The sequence below is a fragment of the Bombyx mandarina genome, chromosome 26 (assembly GCF_030267445.1).
Source record: "Bombyx mandarina strain Sakado chromosome 26, ASM3026744v2".
NCBI lineage: Eukaryota > Metazoa > Arthropoda > Insecta > Lepidoptera > Bombycidae > Bombyx > Bombyx mandarina.
In genome coordinates, this window is record NC_143232.1 from 8,217,211 (window position 1) to 8,242,234 (window position 25,024).

The 25,024-nt window shown below is 36.6% G+C and overlaps 1 protein-coding gene across 5 annotated transcripts in view; it reads left to right on the forward strand.

Annotated features, from left to right (window-relative positions):
• Eip93F (Ecdysone-induced protein 93F) overlaps nt 1–25,024 on the forward strand; it is a 199,842-nt gene that overhangs the window by 144,388 nt on the left and 30,430 nt on the right. For all 5 annotated transcript variants that reach the window (XM_089738809.1, XM_028172285.2, XM_089738810.1 and 2 more), the window contains one exon: nt 9,713–10,101. In XM_089738809.1, the coding sequence (XP_089594935.1) occupies nt 9,713–10,101 (389 nt within the window). The remainder of the gene's footprint in view (nt 1–9,712; nt 10,102–25,024) is intronic.

A 25,024-nucleotide genomic window follows, 5' to 3' on the forward strand; every position in this document is an offset into this window, starting at 1 on the left:
TATACCTTTTCATTACACAGAAACAAACAGTTCTGATCGTTGCAAATTTTATTAACATAATACGTTCTTTAATACGCAAAGGAAAAGAACCTTTAATATCATTGATGGAAAGGTACAGTTTCGTTAATGAAAAAAGGTATACATACGACCTTTTTGTTCGTTTTCGGGTTACGCATCAATGGTTTTTCGGTATTTAATCTGTCTTCACGCTACATCGTTCCGGGGTGGGCACACACACGTGCTCTGCCTACTGATGAACTATCGATCGGTTATTGATCGCTATACCTCCTCCTTGGCTTTTGTAACGCGCTGTTGTTGTAGACGCAGGCTTAGGTGACGACCAGCGTCGTGCAATTTTATCGTATCGTTCGGATAAAATATCGTATCGATATTTAATATCGTATCGGATTAAATATCGTTACGTCAAAATCTTTATTTGGTAGCACTACGGGATGTGATTGTTGTCTTTTTGGCCATTATATTCTTTTTTCAAAAAGTCCGCTTAAGGCTGACTAAATTCTCACAATTTTAATAGATTCTGCAAAGAACCGCTCTTATTAGCTCTCAGCAGCAAAAAAATTGCAAATTATGTAGTGATAATGGAAACTTAAATTCAAGACAAAAAATTACTCAGGAAATTACTTAGGTATTCGGATATGGGAGTCGTCTGCGAGAAATACGTAAAAATGTTATATGTGACTCACAAAAAGTCACGGAAACAACAGGTAAGAACTACAGTAGACACGCATTACGTATAAACATGTCAAAAGTAAATGAAGCAATTCATCACTAAAGGTAAAATGTAGATATTTATTTGCCTAATTAAATAAATTAAAAAAAAACACGAAGGAGCGTCAATAAAAGTGTACATTAAGCTATAAAATATGATCAATTTACGCTTTGAGTAAAAACGTGAATACAACCATAAATGAATATACTATTACTCCTTTTAAAGCTGTTATTAAAATTTATTCAAGCCTCAAAACTGTCAACCATTGCCAACGTTAACAAAAAAAAAAAAAAAACTCAAACACTAGTACTTAATCAAACAGCCTTCTAAGGAATACGTTTATGTACGAGATGCTCTTTAAAAAAAAAAACAACAATTCGCGTGCAACGACCGCTAGATGGTCGAGAAAAAATATTTTAAATTACATAAATAATCGCAAATTAGTTCTTAGTGCCGCAGTTTAAAGTTCTTTTTCGCATAAATAACAACGAGGCAGATGCTCGAAACTAAGATTAGGGGGAACTAAAGCATAAAAACCGTCGACCAATCGCGACCTGTTTTCGTATTCCGTCTCTTTTGCTCTCTAATGGTCAATTTTTTGCCATCTTATTCTAATTCTAAATTCAAATAACGTTCGATTGTCGAGGCGAGTGACCTTATGTCATACGCGTGCTACGCACTTGGAGAAAATGGCGGCACTTAATTTTATGTTTTTTTTGTAGTTGATTATGATCAATTCGTTTTTGCTATGGTCGCGGTTGCATGAGCCACGATGGGAAGATAAACTATAAACAACGTTTCATGGTAATTTTTATAGGTTTTTTTTTAGCAAGTCAATTCATTGTTATGTTTCATTAATTCACATTTTTAATGTTAACAGCGTTTATCAAACTTAATTCGCTATGAATAATTTTAATATTTAAATTTGATTACTATGGTAGGTATACTGCGTATTAAAATTATTTTAATGTAATTAGCATACCTACCTGCGTGTTTATTAAAAGATAATGTTAATTTAAAAAGAATAAAAAAAAAACATAAGTTGTGAATTTTAATGAGATTGACATATCCAATTATTGGTGTTCGAATTTACGGGCACTTAACGGAAACTATTTTAAATAATGGCGCGCGGATTCTTTTTTTTATCGCGCTTTGAGTTACAAACATATTTAGGACTATTTATTATTAATTGATGAATATGTTAAATTTTTGTAAGGATTCTATAAAAATCGCTCTGAATTGTGAACTAATTAAATAAGTTCTAGTAATATTTTTGAGCCTAAAATCGTGGTAGGTGGCATAATTGATGTAAGTTAGCAGTAGAGGTAACCTAAGCGTCGGCTACTTAGCAACACGTGGACCGTATGCTCATCTGTTCATTATAGAAACATTGCATTAAAAAAATATCGGTAAAATCAACGCTCAACTAGTGCATTACCTTGTTCTTATTATCCTATAGAATAGACATCACACCACGACCCAGCTGATGAAAATATCAGTAAATCTACACAATTCCTCTTCATAATAAACTAAGCAAAGTGATGAATGGTGTTTCGTGTCAGCGAAATTTAAAAATGCAAAATATTCAACAATGCCATTTACATTTAGAAGTATTTTTTTTTATTGCTTAGATGGGTGGACAAGTTCACAGCCCACCTGGTGTTAAGTGGTTACTGGAGCCCATAGACATCTACAATGTAAATGCGCCACCCACCTTGAGATATAAGTTCTAAGGTCTCAGTATAGTTACAACGGCTATCCCGCCCTTCAAACCGAAACGCATTACTGCTTCACGGCAGAAATAGGCAGGGGTGGTGGTACCTACCCGTGCGGACTCACAAAAGGTCCACCACCAGTGATGGACTAAAACAGCGCAACCCTTAACTTATTGCTAGTAAAAAGAATCGATTGACGAACACTGTTTTTCCATAGACACAACGCATTGAGTTTCTAGCTGAATCCTCTCAATAAATACATTCTCGAAGCATCGCTCTTGCTAGAGCTAACGTTAGCAAATTCTCTCAAGTTGAGCCCGTGTGTTCACCTACCATTCCGAACGTAGCTGGAATAGGCTCTTAAGCTACCAGATAATAGGTAGGAAAAAACAAAATGCAATTGTTTTGATTTGGCCTAATATATAAAAATGAATTGCTGTTCGTTAGTCTCGTTAAAACTCGAGAACGGCTGGACCGATTTGACTAATTTTGGTCTTAAATTATTTGTCCAGAAAAGTTTTAAAAGGTAAATAAATATAAAAATGCTCGGAATTAAATAAAAATAACAATTTTGTTTTTCCTTTGATGTGTCACGAATGTTTGTTTTAAGTTTATTTTAGTTTAGGTCTTATAATTATCGATTGAGGCACTACGAAGTCTGCCGGGTCAGCTAGTCATATAAAGAAAAATAAACGTACCAAATTCAAATGTCGCAAGCTAGGCCTTTATCCCGCGTTATGGGCGCCGGAAACACGTATGACACAAAGATAACCAACCAGACCGGGAACGATAAACGTGTTTGACGAACATACGGCCTCCAAATGAGAACCGAGCCGGACTTGGCACGGGAAGCGCTAAGACTAGCAAGTCAATCGCAATCGATACAAAACTGCGTTGTATCAATATTACCTACACCTTTGTCATGGGAAAAGGCCATACTGCTTAGAGGTCGGTTCAACCGCCGTGTATTGTCTTGACTATCAGATCACACGGATTCTGTATTCTAGATCCATAATGTTTTTTTTTTTTCTGTGTGTGATTACTTGGATTTCGTCATCGTCATTTGAATGTGTTTTATTGAACCCGGACTTGTCTCTTCTGTGGAATTCTAATGACTCGAAGTTCTTAGTGTAGTGTAAGAGTTCCTTATCTTTGGACGCGTGGCTTTTTTTGCATGTAACCTTTGTTTCTTCTTCCAAGCGCTGCTAGTAACTACGTGAGTAATCAAAAGAGGTGTGATAATACCACGGAAGAGAGGATAAAATCACACAATTGAAGCAATCATTTTAGTACAGAAGTTGAAAATAGAACCAGGCCACTGAATTTCTCGTCGGATCTTCGGCGGTAGATTCTGCGAAGATTGCTCTTGCTGGGTCTAGTGTTAGCAAATACCCGTCCGCGGGAAGCTGCAATAGCCCCTTAGGTTACCAATTTCTGTCCTCGCGGGAATGTAGTGAACCAATGCATGCACGGTTTTGCTTCAGGAAAATGTTAGAACGAAGCTCACAGTAATTGCGAATACAATAAAACAGAGGTGCAAAATTACCACAATTTCTCGAACCGTTGTCTTCTTTTTTTGATCTGGTACATCAAAAAAACAAGGCAAAACGTTTTTATGTTATAACGATAATAAAACAGTAATCGCTGTTATTCCGTGCGCATATTCGAGATGTTCCAAACAAGGACATTTGACGTTTCCGCGTTGATTCAATTTCGTGTGGTGTTTGTCAGAAGAACAAAGCGATTTGTCTCTTAGTAAATATAAGCTATATATATAAAAATGAATTGCTGTTCGTTAGTCTCGCTAAAACTCGAGAACGGCTGAACCGATTTGGCTAATTTTGGTCTTAAATTATTTGTCCAGAGAAGGTTCAAAAGGTAGATAAATATGAAAATGCTCGGAATTAAATAAAAATAACAATTTTGTTTTTCCTCTGATGTGTCCCCGTCGGATGGATTCCTTTTGTTTGTTTTAAGTTTATTTTATACAAAAGTTCAGGTCTTTTATTTATCGATTGAGGCAATACGAAGTCTGCCGGGTCAGCTAGTATATTAAATATATAATATTTTTATTGCTTAGATAGGTGGACGAGCTCACTGCCCGCCTGGTGTTAAGTGGTTACTGGAGTCCATAGACATCTGCGACGTAAATGCGCCACCCACCTTGAGATATAAGTTCTAAGGTCTCAAGTATAGTTACAACGGCTGCCCCACCCTTCAAACCGTACTACTGCTTCACGGCAGAAATAGGCGGGGTGGTGGTACCCGCGCGGACTCAGAAAAGGTCCTACCACCAGTAACGCAAATTATAATTTTGCCGGTTTTATTTTTATTCGTATGCTTAATATGTTTTGTTTTTATTCATATGCTCTCTTGTTGTCGATGAAAAGTAAAACCAACGTACTAAATGGCGATAAGTGAGACCTTCATCGACTGATTCCTACAATGCGAATAATATTATCATGTGTCAGTCAGTGTAGCTTGCCCTAATATTGTTTGATACGCCGAGAGAACTCTACAGAGGGCAATTCATAGCACAATTCCACAGTAGGTGATAAAGGTTTTTGTTGTTGTAAACCGATGACTAGAATTATGATAGTCCACTTCAATTAAATCTAAATGAATCATTTAGATTGATGACATCAGAATGTATAAAGACTTCCAAGATAACGAGCTCCAATTGACTTTTTTTAAATTAAATACTTATAGGTACAAGTACGAGAACAACATATACGTGTATTATAATTTGGAAAATTGTGAAATTTCTTCATTATTTTTTTCCTACCTAAGCTGGATAGCCTTGAGACGCTATGTCAGCGTAACCCTAATGCGTAGGTGAGCCCTCGGGGCTCAAATCAGGAGACGTTGCTAACACTGGCCCTAGCAAGAGCAATGTTTCGCAGAATTTACCATCGGATCGGAAACGCGACTCACTGAAAAGATCCGACGAGAACTCAGTGGGCTGTTGTCTATGGGTTAGTTTACTCGCCGAACCCTTCGTTGCAAAAATGGTGACCGGTGCTTGAGCTACCTAAAAGCACCGTTAGTGGATCGGATTCAAAATGACGTGACAAGCGTCATTATAGTGCACCAAAAAATGAAACCCGAGCGAAAACATTCAGTGAATGACAAGTCGCGCCCGCTTCATCTCGTGCTGTGTTCCCAACACCAAACATGCATACACAAATGCAAGTTGACTCACATTGACCTTGGAATAGACCAGTCTAATCGCTGTTTTAGCCAATCAGTAGTCGGCACACGCGGGCATCATCCTTTGTTTATTTTATCAGCCATTCTGTGACGTCACCGTGTTTGTTCCGCCATTTTTTGGATTGCCTTTTGTTAAAGCTTCAATCGTACTCAAGTGCATGCAATTGAGAAATAACGCGTTATTTTGTGGTGAGATTTTATTGTTTCTCTTTTTTTTTTATTTTTTATTGCTTAGCTGTATGGACGAGCTCACAGCCCACCTGGTGTTAAGTGGTTACTGGAGCCCATAGACATCTACAACGTAAATGCGCCACCCACCTCGAGATATAAGTTCTAAAGTCTCAGTATAGTTACAACGGCTGCCCCACCCTTCGAACCGAAATGCATTACTGCTTCACGGCGGAAATAGGCGGGGTGGTGGTATTCCGTGCGGACTCACGAGAGGTCCTACCACCAGTGATTACGCAAATTATAATTTTGCGGGTTTAGTTTTCTCATTCTAGATATTAATTAGTTTGGACGTAGTTGATTTTTGCTTCGTTTAAGACACGAATTGTTTTATTGAACTCAGTCCGCGGTCCGCTCAGAAGTAACTTGTTGTATGTAATTAGTTTTTTTCATTCCGCCACGCCACGAGTTCGTCGGCACCGTCATTAATTCTGTTATTAGCATGTCGGGGACTCGCTTCAGTTAACTAAGAGTACAGGTGGCGGAAAATTGTACGACTCGATCCGCTCATCAAATTTGACTTTTCGTAATTGTAAACCGTGTGCTTATCGTAATTAAGGCAAGAATGCATTGCGGTGCGATTATCGTAGGCCAGGACTCGACAAACTTATAATTTAAGCGCGGTACCCACGTCCATACGATCAGTCACATTTCGGATACAAACAAACTTCATTCGATCGATTCTTATTTATTTTTTTCTAGAAAATTCCGGTAACGAAATGTGTTGAAAGATGGCTTTAATATTATTAGCTATAAACTTATGTAACGAGATTTCGCCTAAGCTTGGAAAGTCAGTGTGATTTGTGTGATATTCGTACCTACAATCACTTGGTTCGATCCCTGATCGATTAACATTTTTTAAACACATCCCCTAACCCAATTAATTTCATTCGTAATGAAAGCTCATTGGAACGTTTAGTGAGGAAGAGTAGACGGTCAACGCTCTCGCGGCCGATCATCCACAAGGTGGACAGACTTGGTTAAGTTATCTATGAAGTGTTCCCTTACTGAATGTACCTACACGTACCGCCACAAATAGAGAAAGATGGAGAAGTCTCTCAAAAGCCGCAACCAAACATTAAGACTTAGGTACGTAACCACGACCACTCCGCCAGGAGTGTACGATTTTTTTTTTTTTTTTTTTTTATTGCTTAGCTGTGTGGACGAGCTCACAGCCCACCTGATGTTAAGTGGTTACTGGAGCCCATAGACATCTACAACGTAAATGCGCCACACACCTTGAGATATAGTTCTAAGGTCTCAGTATAGTCACAACGGCTGCCCCACCCTTCAAACCGAAACGCATTACTGCTTCACGGCAGAAATAGGCGGGGTGGTGGTACCTACCCGTGCGGACTCACAAGAGGTCCTACCACCAGTAATTACGCAAATTATAATTTTGCGGGTTTCATTTTTATTACACGATGTTATTCCTTCACCGTGGAAGTCAATCGTGAACATTTGTTGAGTACGTATTTCATTAGAAAAATTGGATTCGAACACCGGTGCATCGCTTCAACACGAATGCACCGGACGTCTTATCCGTTAGGCCACGACGACTACAAAGACGACGACTGAGAAGAAGAACCCAATTAAAACGAAATTATCGTAAGTCATAGTATTAAACGATATACCTGATATGATCGTGCCAGAGTTTCTTTGCACTCTGTTGCAGCTTCGGAATCTGCACTGCTTACTGGTGCAATAGAAGAAACCGCGACAGTGACTTGAATCGCGCTAACGACATTTACAAATGTACATTTTTTTCCCTTGTAGGCAGACGAGCATACGGCCCACCTGATAGTGAGTGGTTACCGTCGCCCATGGACTTCAGATGGGCCCATATCAACATATTCAACATATATATGCTGTTGCAGACTTTTTTTTAGATCTTTTAAAGGGGAACAATTCTGTCATACATAATTTTAGCGAAACTTTAATCGTTTCTGCAGCGCACGCAGCGGAAGCTCTCAAAAGGGAAAATATCCCCGATTTTGAATCATTATTTATCAGTGCTCCGCTTGTATTGGTGTTAGCTTGGTCTTAGCCTTCTTCGATAAATGAGCTATCTAACACTGAATGAATTTTTCAAATCGGACCAGTACTTCCTGAGATTTGCGCGTTCAAACAAACAAACTCTTCAGCTTCATAATATTAATAGATTCCTCGCGTTTCGTCGATAGTAAATTTAATATCGTAAATATGAAAATTTGTGAGTGTGATCATGTACTTTTTTAATTAAAAAATTAGTGGTACTAACTGCAAATTTTCGCCAACGATGAAACAGGCTGTGGGATGTTTTTAATAATCCATCTTTTACATTCTCGTATCCCTTTTTCCCTTCAAATTTTGGAACTTTGAACAAAGGAAGCGGTTTCATCAGGATGTAAAAGGCTTGATAAACAGTTTAGATATTAGACAAATATTAGTAAAGTACTGGTGGTAGGACCTCTTGTGAGTCCGCGCGGGTAGGTACCACCGCCCTGCCTATTTCTGCCGTGAAGCAGTAATGCGTTTCGGTTTGAAGGGTGGGGCAGCCGTTGTAACTATACTGAGATCTTTAGAACTTATATCTCAAGGTGGGTGGCGCATTTACGTTGTAGATGTCCATGGGCTCCAGTAGCCACTTAACACCAGGTGGGCTGTGAGTTCGTCCACTCATCTAAGAAAAAAAAAAAAAAGTTAAATATTTTGCGCCGTGCACGATATAAACTTAGACGGCGTCATAGCCGCTGTTATAATGTAACTAGGTCTAGGTCGATGTATTTTTGATCGACAATAATGAATACATTATAATGAAATAAATTGGATGCAAATTTTATTCGTTAAGGACGAAATCGGATATCAATCATTATTTAGATCTAAGATATTGGCCACACTAAATCTCGTCAATAGTTACTGGAGAAAATATATGTTAATGAAAACAGCAAGAAAACGTGTTGAGCTGTTGAAAGGTGTGAACTGGACGCATTGATATACTTGATATATTAATACGTGAAGAAAAAACTTTGTATCCCTTTTTACGAAAATTGCGGGGACGGAGGAGTATGAAATTTTCCACTCTTATAGAGAATATAGAGAAGAAGTGCACAATGCTAATCTTTTTTTAAAATAATGCATAAAAGGTACATTAAATCAATAAAGAAAACATTACACACACTACATGCCATGTATTTGACGCACACACGCATGCATACTATTTATTGTCAAACTTTTGTTCTTGACGTCTGTTGTCAAATTGAAAATAGATTAAATATTGTTTGTCTTTGTTAATATTTTTTATAGCGTAGTCTTGGCGAAATTTGTGATTATAAAAGTATTAAATACAATCATTATAGTGTACAAACTTACAATTCCAATTAATTATAGTCGAATTTTGACTACTGCGGGACCTCTAGTACATGATAAATCCCGCTCCATTTACACACATGACAATTTGAATAATTTCAATGAAAACAAACGCAAAATTCAGACTAACACAATCTCACGACATAAAAAGTCACTACATAGTATAAAACAAAGTCGCTTTCTCTGTCCCTATATCTCTATGTATGCTTAAATCTTTAAAACTACGCAACAGATTTTGATGCGGTTTTTTTTAATAGATAGAGTGATTGAAGAGGAAGGTTTATATGTATAATAACATCCATTAAATAGTGGAGAAATCAATAATAAATTACGGTTTCCGAAGCGAAGCGAGGGCGGGTCGCTAGTAACGAATAAAATTTAATTAGAAAAATAAATAAAGAATATCACACAAATAGATTAAATTTTCAAAAATTAAAAAAAATAAAATACCAAACCAGTTTAATTTTTTTATTGATTCCAGGTCTAGAACGGGTGGCGGAAGAGTTGATGGGTAGAAGAAAATGGAAACTATATCAGGACGCGTTAATACCAAAGCGAAACGAACAGGACGATTCAGACGATTCGATGCCATCCACCGACCCGCCCCCGGCGCTCAAGATCAAAACCATCGAGGAAATCAACGCGCCAGAAGACGAGAGGCCCAGGGTCGAGAGCGATGGAAACGGCCAAGAGTCGAAGACGTCACGGCCGGAGACGATCCTGGAGAGTCTGATCAAGAGACCAGCGACGCAACCGAAAGTGGAAGTCCTAGAGGAACCAGCGGATTGGAAGCCGCCAGACAAGTGCTACTTCTGCGTAGATGGTGAGCCCAGGGCTACAGCTGAAGCTGCTCAACCCGTCGGCGCGACCGTAAGTAATATTTATTTATTTATTAGCTGACCCGGCAGACTTCGTAGTGCCTCAATCGATTAATAAAAGACCTAAGCTTTTGTATAAAATAAACTTAAAACAAACAAAAGGAATCCGTCCGACGGAGGACACATCAAAGGAAAAACAAAATTGTTATTTTTATTTAATTCCGAGCATTTTCATATTTATCTACCTTTTAAACCTTCTCTGGACTTCCATAAATAATTTAAGACCAAAATTAGCCAAATCGGTCCAGCCGTTCTCGAGTTTTAGCGAGACTAACGAACGGCAATTCATTTTTATACTTAAGTATATATAGATGTACACACAAAAAAGAAGACATAGTACAGAGTAATAGGATAATTATGTACAAAGGCACTGCTTATTTCTTTAAAAAATCTCTTCCAGCAGACCTGCGAGAGGATTATGAGAATAAAAATTAAAAGTGACGAGTGTGTGTGTAGAACAGCTAAAATAACAAATACAACATGAGAATTATAGTAATGCACATACACATAGCAAATATTGTTAAACTTGAATACAAAATATTATAAGTAACACAGTAACACTCGTATATACGAAGAGTATAGAATATTTGTTTTAGAAAGTTTCAAGTTCTTGTTTGTGCTATCCAATAATAAGAACCTTTGAAGGATTTCGTGGAAGCCGTCAGCGTCCATAAATAAACTTTTACAGCATCTAAGATTCAAAAGAACCATACAAGATCTTAATTAAACGGTAAATAATATTGATTTGTCGAGTTAAGCACAAAAGCATAAGCTTATATTGCATTTTAATTGAATACATTACGTAGAATTGAAAATGTCTATAAGCAAATTAAGGTTCAACTGGTGGTAGGACATCTTGTGAGTCCGCGCGGGTAGGTACCACCGCCCTGCCTATTCCTGCCGTGAAGCAGTAATGCGTTTCGGCTTGAAGGGTGGGGCAGCCGTTGTAACTATACCTGAGACCTTTAAACTTATGTCTCAAGGTGGGTGGCGCATTTACGTTGTAGATGTCTATGGGCTCCAGTAACCACTCAACATCAGGTAGTAAACTCATTCGCGAAGCAGCTACTCTTAGTAGTTAGGTCTTTGGAGGCGCTCGGGTAGTTGTTAGCAAATCCCGGCCCTCCAGACTGAGGCCACCAGTAATCCCTTAATCATAAAAATAATAATCTTAGTAGGACCGAGCATCACAACTACTGTTCCTGTTAATATAGATCGCATCACTTACGCCATATGTTCCTTAGTATTTCATTCACAGTCCAAATGTTTTAGCGTTTAATCTCGTCAAGTTAACAGCGACATATGAATACATCCTTGAGCCAGATCGGTCGTGATTAGCATAGCACATGTCCGCCGAATCGGTCACATGCGCTTATATGCAACTGCTCACTAATGGAGTCTTACATGTGTGTGATAATAACATTGACAAAGAATAATTTAAGCGTCCTGGTTACGCATAGTTTTTTTAATGGTAGGGCATAAAATCCATATATATTAATACGTGAAGCAAAAACTTTGTATCCCTTTTTACGAAAATTGCGCGGACGGAGGACTATGAAATTTCCCACACTTATAGAGTATATAGAGAAGGAGTGCTGAATGTTAATATTTTTTTAATTATTCATAAAAAAATCATTAAATCAATAAAGAAAACATTACACACACTATCATGTATTTGACACAACACATATAAGTACTCTGCGTTTATTGTCAAACTTTTGTTATTGTTGAAAGTCTGTGATCAAATTGAGAATAAATTAATATTGTTTGTATTTAATACTATTTATCTATAGTGTAGTTTTGGCAAAATCTGTGATTATATTAAAAAATTCTAATAGTGTTCGACAATAGAACCATAATAATGTTTATAAAGAAAATTTCAATTAATTATAGTCGAATTTCGACTACTGCGGGACCACTAGTAATTGTAAATAGACATGCTTTAACAAAAACCGACTTCAAATAAATAAAAAAAAGATATTCCAAAACAAATTAATATACACTAAAAACAATAATCTTTGAAATCGGTTGGCGTGGTATTGAGTTACTGAGTTATTCATCTATTTATCGCGCACGTACTTAATGCAAATTTAAGACTTATATGGTTTTCTCATGGATACCATTATCAGAACTGGACTAAATTGAAATCGGACCACACGGAAAGCGTCAGCTTTCTAATAAAAAAATAATCATTAAAATCGATTCACCCAGTCAAAAGCTATGAGGCAACAAACATTAAAAAAAATATATACAGTCGAATTGAGAACTTCCTCCTTTTTTGAAGTCGGTTTATAATAGCTGGTGGTGTATCATTCTATTTTTATTTGGCTATCTTGAAGAGAAGCACAGAATTAATAGTTGAATTTATGAGGGCTGACAATCTCATAGATCGTATTAAGTTATTAGCCGGGGGGGCATTGACACCGAAATGCGAATTTCGCTGGCAACCTTTGAGTTTAAGCTTGAATTTTTGTGTTGGTACAAAAGTTCGTTGTCCTGTCCTTTAAATAGTAATGGCTTCGTGGCCTTCTATTCAATGTATTTCAATGTACTAGCGTTCGACTAATGTTCGAAATGCGACCGTAATCTCTGACGCCCCAAGGATCAGTTTCTTATTTCAATTTTATTTCTTTTTAGTTCTTTATTGACGCTCCGAGAAGAATAACCAAACCAATAAGACAAAGCGGTAACTTAGAGTGAGATAAAGAGAATACATTTTATTGCACACCAAAACACAATTTACATTCAAAAACAGTCAAAAAGCGGGTAGATTTGTACAATAGGCGGTCTTATCGCTAAAAGCGATCTCTTCCAGGCAACCGTTTAATTTAGAGAAATTCTGGAAAATATAAAAATATTGTAGGCATGTTGCAGTGTACCATCGACAATACACAACTTCAGTGTTTGGTCTTTGTCTATTTATAATTACTAGAGGTCCCGCAGTAGTCGAAATTCGACTATAATTAATTGGAATTGTAAGTTTGTACACTATTATGATTGTATTTTATACTTCTATAATCACAAATTTCGCCAAGACTACGCTGTAACAAATATTAACAAAGCCAAACAATATTTAATCTATTCTCAATTCGACAACAGACGTCACGAACAAAAGTTTGACAATAAATAGTATGCATGCGTGTGTGCGTCAAATACATGATTTCTAGTGTGTGTAATGTTTTCTTTATCGATTTAATGTATCTTTTATGCATTATTTAAAACAAATATTAGCATTGTGCACTTCTTCTCTGTATTCTCTATAAGTGTGGAAAATTTCATACTCCTCTGTCCGCGCAATTTTCGTAAAAAGGGATACAAAGTTTTTGCTTCACGTATTAATATATAGATATTGACTAACCCGTACCGCTTTGCTGATCTATTTTGATTTGCGAGCAATTTGACGCTACCGAACCCCACAGCATTACCGCTAAGACGATCTGAAGATTCCGTACAAAATTCATCGAAACAGATCTAGCCGTTTCGCTGTCTGTAAGGAACATAATTATACACACATCAAAATTAAAATCGATGGGAAAAAGCGGAAATGTCGTAACTTGCATTTTGGTAACTTGCATTTTGGGCTGAATTACTTTTACCATATTAACTGTAATCGTAAGGCTGGGTATTTCGAGTTACAACAATTCCGCTTTTTCCGTCGTTATGTACGTGATAAATAATTATAGACATACGCATGTTCACACAGGAAAAGTAAAAGGCAATCGTGGTAAATAATATATTCATATTTAACATTAATAGCAGCTAGGTCATAAACTGCAACAAAATAAGGGGGAGGCAATCACGGGAATTCAAAGATAAGACTGCGTTTGATTCACAGCATTAAAACGAAGTAGAGTAATATAAAAACAGTAGATACAGTATCCAGGGAACAGCAGAATACATCGTTGAAGATAGCATTCATCTTGGAATCTATATATAAAAGAAAGTCGTGTTAGTTACACTATTTATAACTCAAGAACGACTGAACTGATTTGGCTGAAAATTGATGAGGAGGTAGCTTAGAACCACGAGAAGGACATAGGATACTTTTTATCACATTCCCGTGGGACTTGACATAAAACGTGGTAACTATAACAAAACGCAACTGACAGCTAAACGTAATATATTCTATGGTTAATTGTGTTAATATAAAGTAGAGGACTTTTTGGCGGGAACGCGAGGAGTGAAGTTGCGTGATTTGTTTTATTTTGTCTATTTAGTGTTTCTTCAGGTTTAAATGTGTAATAATGGTGGTTTATTAACTGTTTAATATGTGTGAAAGTGCACAAATGTGGGAAAATGAAACAAAGCTGCTGGACGTAACTTCTCGGGTTCCTCCAAAAAGTCCACTGAAAAAATCTCAGTAAATGACCACCATTTTACTGCGATTATATTTCATCCCATATCATCTCATTTCATTAAATTTCATCCCAGTTGATTAATGTCTCAAATTAATCATCTTCATTTCACTCCATATTATCATTTTTCATAAAATTAAGAAAATAAAGTAAAATAAGACATGACTTAAAGGTCTTAGTTACCAGGTCATAAAATCTCTTAAAAAAATATATATAAAGTAGAATTTTGAAGTTGACTGGTTGATGTGTTTGAAACAAACCGTGTGGCGGAACAAAGTTCGCCGGGTTTGCTAGTAATGAAATAAAGATGACAACGGGAGTAATCTGAATAAGAGTTATCAAAACCCATAATTCTAAAACTTGGTACGAGTCTTTCCCAAAAGCCGCTGAAAACGTACAATTCAAATTGACTCTTATTACGAAATCCAAAGGTACATAAACAAACAAAATAATCCGGTAATAAACATGATCATCTATGTATAGGATCACAGCTTCAGTTTTACACTAGTGAGTTTCTCGCTGGATTTTCTAAATACGTGGCCATACCGATCCGGTGGTAGATTCTGCGAAGCACTACTCTTGCTAGTATTAGTGTTAGTAAATTAACTAAACTGGTGGTAGGACCTCTTGTGAGTCCACACGGGTAGGTACCACTACCCCACAAATTTCTGCCGTTTCGGTTTGAAGGGTGGGGCAGCCGTTGTGACTATACTGAGACCTTAAAACTTATATCTCAAGGTGGGTAGTGCATTTAGGTTGTACATGTCAATGGTCTCCAGTAACCTCTTAAAACCAGGTGGGCTGTGAGCTCTGCTATCCATATAAGCAATAAAAAAAAATCTCTAGCTGGAATAGCCTCTTAGTTTAGCATCGAAAAATGTGTAAGCAACTTCTGATAGAAATCCCATCGTTTGACGGATAGCGCGCAGTAAATTCCGAATGATTCAAAATAACATGTCTGCATAAGCCTTGACCCTTGTTGCGTCATTTGTGAGTCAAACATCCAATTGGATAATCGTTCAGACTCCTTCATAGATTCACTATGTGTACTCCGGATCTCATTAACAATACCTATTTAGGTTTTGCAGATCCGTTTTAGATTTCAAGCTCAAATAGGTCACGGCTATATAATACTGAATAGGAAAATTAAGGCACCGATTATTTTTGTAAAGAAATCTCTTCGAGAATATTCTCGAGAGGAGTATGCGAATAATAATTTAAAATAATCAAACATTACACTTGCTAATCATACAGTCATACAAATGTTAACACACCAACACATATACACAGTGAGCGTACTTAAATGCAAATATACTATATAATGAGTATGCAATGTAACGATAATTTTGAATTCGCTGAATCGTTTGAGATTTTATTAAAAATAATATCCAAAGGATTGAATGTATAATGGCTCTGTTATATGCGTCCCCGATATTAAAGAATAATTTGATCATAAGTTTAGTACCTAGCTTTTGAATACGTGTTCACGGATGGCTAGATATGAGAACATGGTGTTAGAATAGGGATTCCCAAACTGTTTCGGGTAATCCCCTTTTCCAGAAAGAACTAATACCTCAACCTCAGACCAACTTAGTTAAATTTTTAAAATAGATAATTTTATTTATTATTTAAAAAAAAAGAACACAATATTCCTAACCTAAAAGTACATGTTATTATCCGCAACATGCTTCGTCAGATTACAGAAATAAAGTTATCAGCAACATGCTTCGTCAAAAAGTACAATACTTACTTTCAGCTGCAAGCGTCGTCATAAGTAAGATAAAGGTCCACGCTAACAGCAATGCGCGCGTAGGCATCGGCTAGTCAAACAAGCCACTCTGGATCGCACCCGGCCCGAAAGTACCCATTACGCTAGCAGCATTGCCACGCTGTATGGCAATGGATAATCTCTGAACCAGGTACGACCCAGACCGAGGATCGTGGCCCTGCCGTCTGAGGCGGTGGCCAATTGCGGCAATAAAGTTAGTTAAATTACATAAAAAATTCTATCACTAGTTTTTTTCGTATTGATACAAAAAAAGCTTAACAATTTTGTTAAAACTAAAAAACTTTGTTCATGATTAGGGCAGTAAACATGGCGTCATCTTCTAATAAAAAATTAACAAAATAAATAGATATTCACCGAATAACAAGTGTTATTAACTAAAATACTTAAGTAGGTATTTATTTTTTGAAGGAAGAAATCATTATCGCAATAAAAAAAATATATGCAAAATTCAGTCTTGCAATGGATACGAACCTGGTGAATTTCTACCAATGTAGCTAAGTCCGATAGAATATTGCTAAGCTGCAGCCAAAATCTTCATGTTGGTTCATTTCCGTAGGTTTCCGTTTGTTGTCAAAATGTTTTTAACCATGTGACAATACTGAGACCTTAGAACTATATCTCAAGGTGTGTGGCGCATTTACGTTATAGATGTCTAAGGGCTCCAGTAACCACTTAACACCAGGTGGGCTGTGAGCTCGTCCACACATCTAAGCAATAAAAAAAAAAAAAAAAAAAAAACATACGTCTTATTCGACTAGGTATGATGATCGAAAGGCGATAAGTTATTCTCTTGTGTTTCTATGTATGTAGCGTTACAACTAGAATTTCTTATAGCCTTCAGTTGAGCTTCGTCGGAATATTTTAAATGTGTTCCACCGAGCGGGTGATATTTGCTCGGTAGACCGACGGTCCTAATGTTGTTGTTCGGAACTTGTATATATGCGCTTTATCTTGAATATGTCGTAAGCGAGATTCAGGCATCTGTCAATTATCTTGCGTTGTATGATGGCCACCCGCCACAAATGTATTCAACTAATAATTATTTTTAATAATGTATTTTTTATTTTATTTGTTTTGGTAATTTTATGTATATTTCAATGCTACTATGTACACATATGGACTTGTTGTTGTTGTCTGAAATAAAATAAATCATCATCATTATGCTCATGTAAGTGACGTATGGATAATAAAGAGCGGAATTATGAATATTCTTTTCTTGAACCACATCTTGAAAGCTTCGAATAAGAGCTCGTGTAAGGGGTCGCTTTTTCTAAAAGCTTTCATTTTCAGTTTTCATGGTCTAGATTTAATAATACCCACATAGTTTGTAAATTTATCGCATTCTCATTTGCCATTGGGAAGTTGAAATTTATATATCATCTTATAGGAGTTATCTATATATTAATACGTGAAGCAAAAACTTTGTATCCCTTTTTACGAAAATTGCGCGGACGGAGAAGTATAAAATTTTCCACTCTTATAGAGAATATAGAGAAGAAGTGCACAATGCTAATATTTTTTAAAAATAATGCATAAAAGATACATTAAATCAATAAAGAAAACATTACGCACACTACATACCATGTATTTTACGCACACACGCATGCATACTATTTATTGTCAAACTTTTGTTCTTGACGTCTGTTGTCAAATTGAGAATAGATTAAATATTGTTTGTCTTTGTTAATATTTTTTATAGTGTTTATAGTGTAGTTTTTTATAGTGTCTTGGCAAAATTTGTGATTATAGAAGTATAAAATACAATCATAATAGTGTACAAACTTACAATTCCAAATAGTCGAATTTCGACCACTGCGGGACCTCTAGTTAAATACAAACCTGTCTATATTTTTCTATTACATTTCGTGCTTCCAACGTTTAAGTATAGAAGACTACATAAATTGCAATATACAAACAAAAGCTAAATTCTTGTATAGTTGATATAGTTTCAGAACGTTGCTATCTGTTCCCGTTCTGTGAGAAAGCATTGAAACCGCCCACTTATTATCTTTGGCTCCCACGTATTAAAGTTAAATATACTTTTGCCATTCATCGTTTACCGCTACTCACGTGATTGCAGTATTTCATAGCTAACGATGGCTAGACACTAGTTTTTTTCAAACTTTAACCAATTCCACAGCAAGAAGCATCAAAGCGTCTCTGTTATTTAGTATCAAACGCCAAAAATCTGCTCTTTTTATTGAAATTATATTTAAGAAACAAAAAAATAAACAGCATCCGTTGGAGTTTTGATTTTTTATATGTGAGTCGACTATTATCAAAGCCGGCAATGTGACTTTTGGACAATTATTGGTAAATCAGAAAAAACGAATTATTGACTTTGTATTCCATTGGCAGTCACAAAACTCTTCTGAACGACATCTTAGATAAATAACAGGTTAAGTATTATTAACCTTTATTTAATGCAGGTTTTGAACCGTATTCTTTGATGGAGACGATTATATTCAATTCAATCTGTATTGACATATCAATAACATTTTTTTGTCCAAATGCACAGATTGCCACCTTTGATAATAGATGACTCATGTGTATTATGTCTCAATAGCATAATAATATATGTTAAAAGAATATCGTATACATAACGAGTAACGAAAGAATCTTGAAGAGTTTTAAATACTGGTGGTAGGACTTCTTGTGAGTCCGCACGGGTAGGTACCACCGCCCCGCCTATATCTGCCGTGTGAAGCAGTAATGCGTTTCGGTTTGAAGGGTGGGGCAGCCGTTGTAACTATACTGAGACCTTAGAACTCATATCGCAAGGTGGCTGGCGGAATTTACGTTGTAGATGTCTATGGGCTCCGTTAACCACGTAACACCAGGTAGGCCGTGACCTCGTCCATCCGTCTATGCAATAGAAAAAAAAATATGTTTTTTTTTTCAAACGCGATTTTCATTTCAGACCTCAAAGAAATAAGAAATGAATATTTACAAATATTTATACAAAAAAATCTCCTACACTTCCTACGCATTATCCCAGTAGCAGTAGCAGTAACAAAAGTTTTACTACGTAACACAGATGGTTAAATCGTAAAATATTCAAGCTTATTGTCGAAAAGCTTAGCTTAGGGAATCTGACTTCATTTTTTAGCCGATTTTGAAAAAGAACGAGTTGTTGACTTGGTTGAACTGATTTTGATGATTTTTAATTTAAAAGTCGGTGCGTCTCTTGTGGTCCCATTTAAATTTTATCAAGATCGGAGTGGTAATTTTTGAATAACATTAATAATGCATATTTCACTAAATTCGATTACATTCATGAAACTCTCTTTTTTTTGATGAAGTGTATCTTTGTAATTTGTTTGTAGTAGGTATAAGCTAATTTAATTCACAGGAGTATATTTACTAAACGTAAATTTTATCACTATAGTGCCGGTTTTATCAAAACCTATACAGTTTTTTCTTCATACATCTAAAATGTATTCATTCTAGTCACAAAAGGAGGGTTCATACTATCATCCGTACCCGGGTTTCGCTGCTATGTCTTCGAATAGTAATTTATCTAATTCCTAAGCCGCTCACCACAAAAGGATCATCCAGTGTACCTACGCTGGGCATCATTTCAATTTAAAATACAATGCCCTATCCATTTCTGTGATTTCAACGTCAAACGTAGGAAGCCGGTATTTTTCATTAATAAGCGCGACAAGGACGGGGTGCGTGACGTACGCCACTACATCAGATATTAAGCTTTGTTTCGTAAATTATAAGGTCGAAAATCGCTACGAAAACGTTTGTTGTTACTGAAATACTGAATACGTAGGCGTACAGTATGAAAAGTAGGCAGCGTTCGGACAGAGCGTGGCGTGGAATCGCTGTGCGTCATACAAAAATTTTATTTTGAAAAACTGAAAATTTAAATTAGTTGATTTACGTCTAACATTCAGAACTTAATATTAAAGTTTTATGTGAGATTTAAGTAGAAGCAAATATTAATTAGTTATATTAAGTAAATTAACAAGGTGATTATTAAAATAACTTACTGGGTACAATACAAGCTTAATGGAATGTCACACAACAAAATAAAATAATATTGGAAGTGAAAGGGCTTAGAAGTGAGAACGCTTTACCATGCCACCTATTTTTGGCACATAGGAATCATGCATTCTACCTTGGATAGGACATATGCACAATACAGATTCATTATCATCATCATCATCAGCCTATAGCAGTCCACAGCTGTACCTATGTACAATTGCCTTTCCAATTGCAACACGATCCTCGACTTCTCTCATCAAGCTCCTGCCTTTTTTTTATTTTATTGCTTAGATGGGTGGACGAGCTCACAGCCCGCCTGGTGTGAAGTGATTACCAGAGCCCATAGATATCTACAACGTAAATGCGCCACCCACCTTGAGATATAAGTTCTGAGGTCTCAAGTGCAACGGCTGTCCCACCCTTCAAACCGAAATGCATTACTGCTTCACGGCAAAAATAGGCAGGGTGGTAGTACCTACCCGTGCGGACTCACAAGAGGTCCTACCACCAGAGCCTTCCAGATTACCTTGCCAGACGTTATTTCCTTCGAAGTTTGAAAACCTCTTAATACGGAACTATCTGAAAGCTCGTCTTACCTTGAGTAAGAAAATTGCATCTATTTTAAACATAGATAGCATCATAAATTATAAAAAGATATAATATCTTCGTTGTCAAACCGGTAACCGATAAACGCACTTTTGGATTATTTAGTTACTGAGTTCGCGAATGACCTTTCCATATACGACTATATAATAGTTGATTCATCTAATAATTATATTACTACGAATGCTGACTATTATTAAATAATTTTTATTCAATATCTCGATTATATATTGTGTTTAGAGCAGAATTCTATAGATAGGTATATACAAAGACGATATATGCATATCTTCGGCGACATGTGCACGGCGTGTGTTCACAAAACCAGTTGTCAACCATCCATACATATAAATAAAATTGAAGTGTCTGTTTGTAATATTGAAATAACCGCTTTTTACTACATGCATACGATACACCAAAACAATTTTTTTTACAATTTTTGTCTGTCTGTTTGTTTCGGCTAATCTCGGGAACGGCTGGCCTGATTTTGACGAGACTTTCGCTGATAGGTAGCTGATGATATAAGGTGTAACTTAGACTTTTATTAAGCTAGCTTCACCCCGCGGCGTCACCCGCGGTACGACATTAACCGCGGGTAACATCACGGGACTCGACTATCAATAATAAAATTTAATGTTTCCGAAGCGAAGCGAGGGCGGGTCGCTGGTAATAAATAAAATTGAACTACACAAACCGGACCTGCTTCTTAGTATCAAACATTATCCACTTAAGCACTAAATTCTGACGAGCGTGTAATTATGGAGAAACGAAAAAAAAAAGAGTTTTTAGTACACGTCGATTTTAGCAAATGCCTGAATTATTTTTAGCATTTACGTGATGAGCAGCCGAAGCGAAACCCAGCAATTGTTTAGCAGTTAAACGTATAAAGAAATTGCTAGTAATTGCATACCAAAAATGGTTGATGCATGAAATGTATTCTGCTTAGACTGGCTGGGAGGGTTAGCTGTAAAAATGTATGGGCAAATCGATCTATGGCACTCGACTTTATACTTAAGGCCTGAATGCATGTTGTTTTAATGGTAATAAAGTTTTTATCGGGCTATGTTCGTACAAGATTATATGTTTATTTTGTTTTAATTATAAATACACGTGTCTGATTATGGCCCGCTTGTATGTGGCTAAATGCACAAACCGTGCAAGCCAAAAAAGAAAAAAAAAAGTTATGGCCCCAACGACAGTTGAATGGAAAATTAATAAAGTAAAACATCTTAGTGTTGTAACGTTAAAATCTATTAGAATGAACCTTATTTTATGTTTACGTTTTGTCAGAAAACAACAGTAGATACGCCCTTTTTGTAATTAAAATCTCGATGAAAATAATACGAAGGGCCACTCCACCCCCGTCCTAAGTCAATCGGTTAAACAGCATAGGCCGGACAGAAAAGCCTATAGGGGCGGTCCGTAGAGGGTGGAAACCTCGGAAAATTCACGTGCAAGGCCCACCCCTCGCCGCGAACACGTGCCGCCAAATAGCTGCAGTACGAACGCGTTTACTAATCATTGACTCTCGCGAAACAAAAAAACAACACCGTTTCGCGCTAACGTAACTTGAAAATGGCGCGTGACGTATTTTAATTTGACAGTTCTAATTCGAAAATCGCGCGCGAATTTCAACCGGTCACAGATTATGTGCTCGTAAAGATTAGCCGCCACAACGGAGGCAAAGGGTTTTTTACTTCTCTAGTGCGTTCACTTTTCACTTTTTAAATTCACGCGTTCCGTTTTAAGCAGCGGAAACGTTGGAAATGAGCAGCTTTGTGGTTTGAGTGCGCTTTGTTATTTTTCTTTTTTTTTTTAGTGTGTGAAATGGAAAATGCAGTATGAGTCGATTTCATGGTTAGTTGGAGTTATTACACGGTAACATGAAACATACTTTGTATCGTGGAACATATTTTTTCATTGCGAAGAGTAATTTGAAAAAAGTTCTTTGATGTCCGCATTGAACTTATATGTGTCGCGGCATTTGTTCTTGGCATATAATATATTAAAAAAAATATTGTTTTCAGGCAAAACGTTGCTTTGTTGTTTGTTGAAAATTTCCTTTAATTTCTTGATTGCCAATAAATTCACATAAGATTCAACAAGAGCAGTTTTAAAAAATATCGATATATCATCATTCAGAACGCAAAACAAAAATCTCGATGCTAGAATGATAAATGGTATTTCCCGGAAGCCGATAGAAAAAGGTTGATCGAACGAAAAATTCCGCACAAAATTAAAACATTGATTCTAAGCTAATAGAACATTTATATCTCAATGATACTAATTCATTAGTAACGAAAATAAACAAATTTCGTTTTCATCGCAAACTCGTTTTACTGGTGGTAGGACCACTTGTGAGTCCGCGCGGGTAGGTACCACCACTCTGCCTATTTCTGCCGTGAAGCAGTAATGCGTTTCGTTTTGAATGGTGGGTGGGGCAGCCGTTGTAACTATACTGAAACCTTAGAACTCACATCTCAAGGTGGGTGGCGGCATTTACGTCATAGATGTCTATGGGCTCTAGTAACCACTTAACACCAGGTGGGCTGTGAGCTCGTCGACACATCTATGCAATAAATAATAAACCCATGAGAAGAAACCACGAGAAGCACCGTTCGTTTCATCCATTCAAAGTCAGGACAATAAATCAGAATTATGTATGCAAAGCAATCATGCATTCCGGTTTGAAGAGGCAGGACGTTGGCCATGGGAGTCGGAATCCGCTAAGGAGCAAAGACTCACCTGCCGTAGCGACCAGTCTTGAAAATAGGTGACGCTGAAGCTGTAGGTAGGTATACGACAAAGGGAAGATCTTCCACCGAGCTGATCATATTTGCTCGATAGACCGACGGTCCGAATGTTGTTGTTCGGAACTTGTATATATGCAAGCTTATCTTGAAAATGTCGTAAGCGAGATTGAGGCATCTGTCAAATATTTTGCGTTGTACGATGGCTACCGACACACGACACGTTACTGGGTTTGGACGTGAGCTCGCTTGAAGCCTCCGTCGGTGCAGAGCTTGGTGGTAGTACCAAATACTCCAGCGAGACCCTGGAAGACTGACGTGAAGAAGGGTTTCGCGTGAGTAGTTGCTCGCAAGTCAGTCGATCCTAAGCTCAATGACAGATCTTATTGTCGATGTGACGTGTGTTTTTGAAGAGTGGGACAGTTGAGACTTTTGCCTCAAGGGACAATTTAGCGGCAAGTTCATGTCGCCATATCTGACAGTTCCAATGACCAAAAACTCCAATTTTTGAATAAGTATAATGGGGCGAAATTGTACAGAATTTTAAACGCATTTTTAACCATCTCTAGTGGTCCCCCAGTACTCGAAATTCGACTTTATTTAATTGAAATTATAAGCTTAAACATTATTATGGTTCTGTTGTCAAACACTATTATACTTATATAATACAAGAAACAAAAAAAAAATTAAAAAAAAATTAAAAAAAGTAGCCTATGTTCATCAGGGACAATGTCGGCTTCTAATGGAAAAAGAATTTTTCAAATCGGTCCAGTAGTTTCGGAGCCTATTCGAAACAAACAAACAAACAAACCAATCTTTCCTCTTTATAATATTAGTATAGACAATCACAGTTTTCGCCAAAATTAAACTATAAATAAATAATATTAAAAGACAAACAATATTAATCTATTCTCAATTTGACCACAGACTTTAAACAATAACAAAAGTTTGACAATTGACAGTAAACAAAGAGTATATTTACATGTATGTGCTGTGTCAAATACATGGTAGTGTGTGTAATGATTTTTTTATTGATTTAATGTATCTTTTATGCATAATAAAAAAAAAAATAGCATTCTGCACTCCTTCTCTATATTCTCTATAAGTGTGGAAAATTTAATACTCCTCCGTCCGCGCAATTTCCGTAAAAAGGGTACAAAGTTTTTGCTTCACGTATTAATATATAGATTACAAAAAGAGTTGTCATCCCTGATCGATAAATAGGCCGCCTATATCTTAACAAAGTAGTAAACTTTCAAATCATCACACAATACTTACTTTTAAATATAAAAAAAGGAACATAAATCCTCATGAATAATTAAGAAACAAACACAATGACAATGTAAGCTTTAACCAACCTTATAACTTGTGTTTACCATGCAAGATTGACAAACTTGCAGACAACTTGAAATATACCAAGGGTAA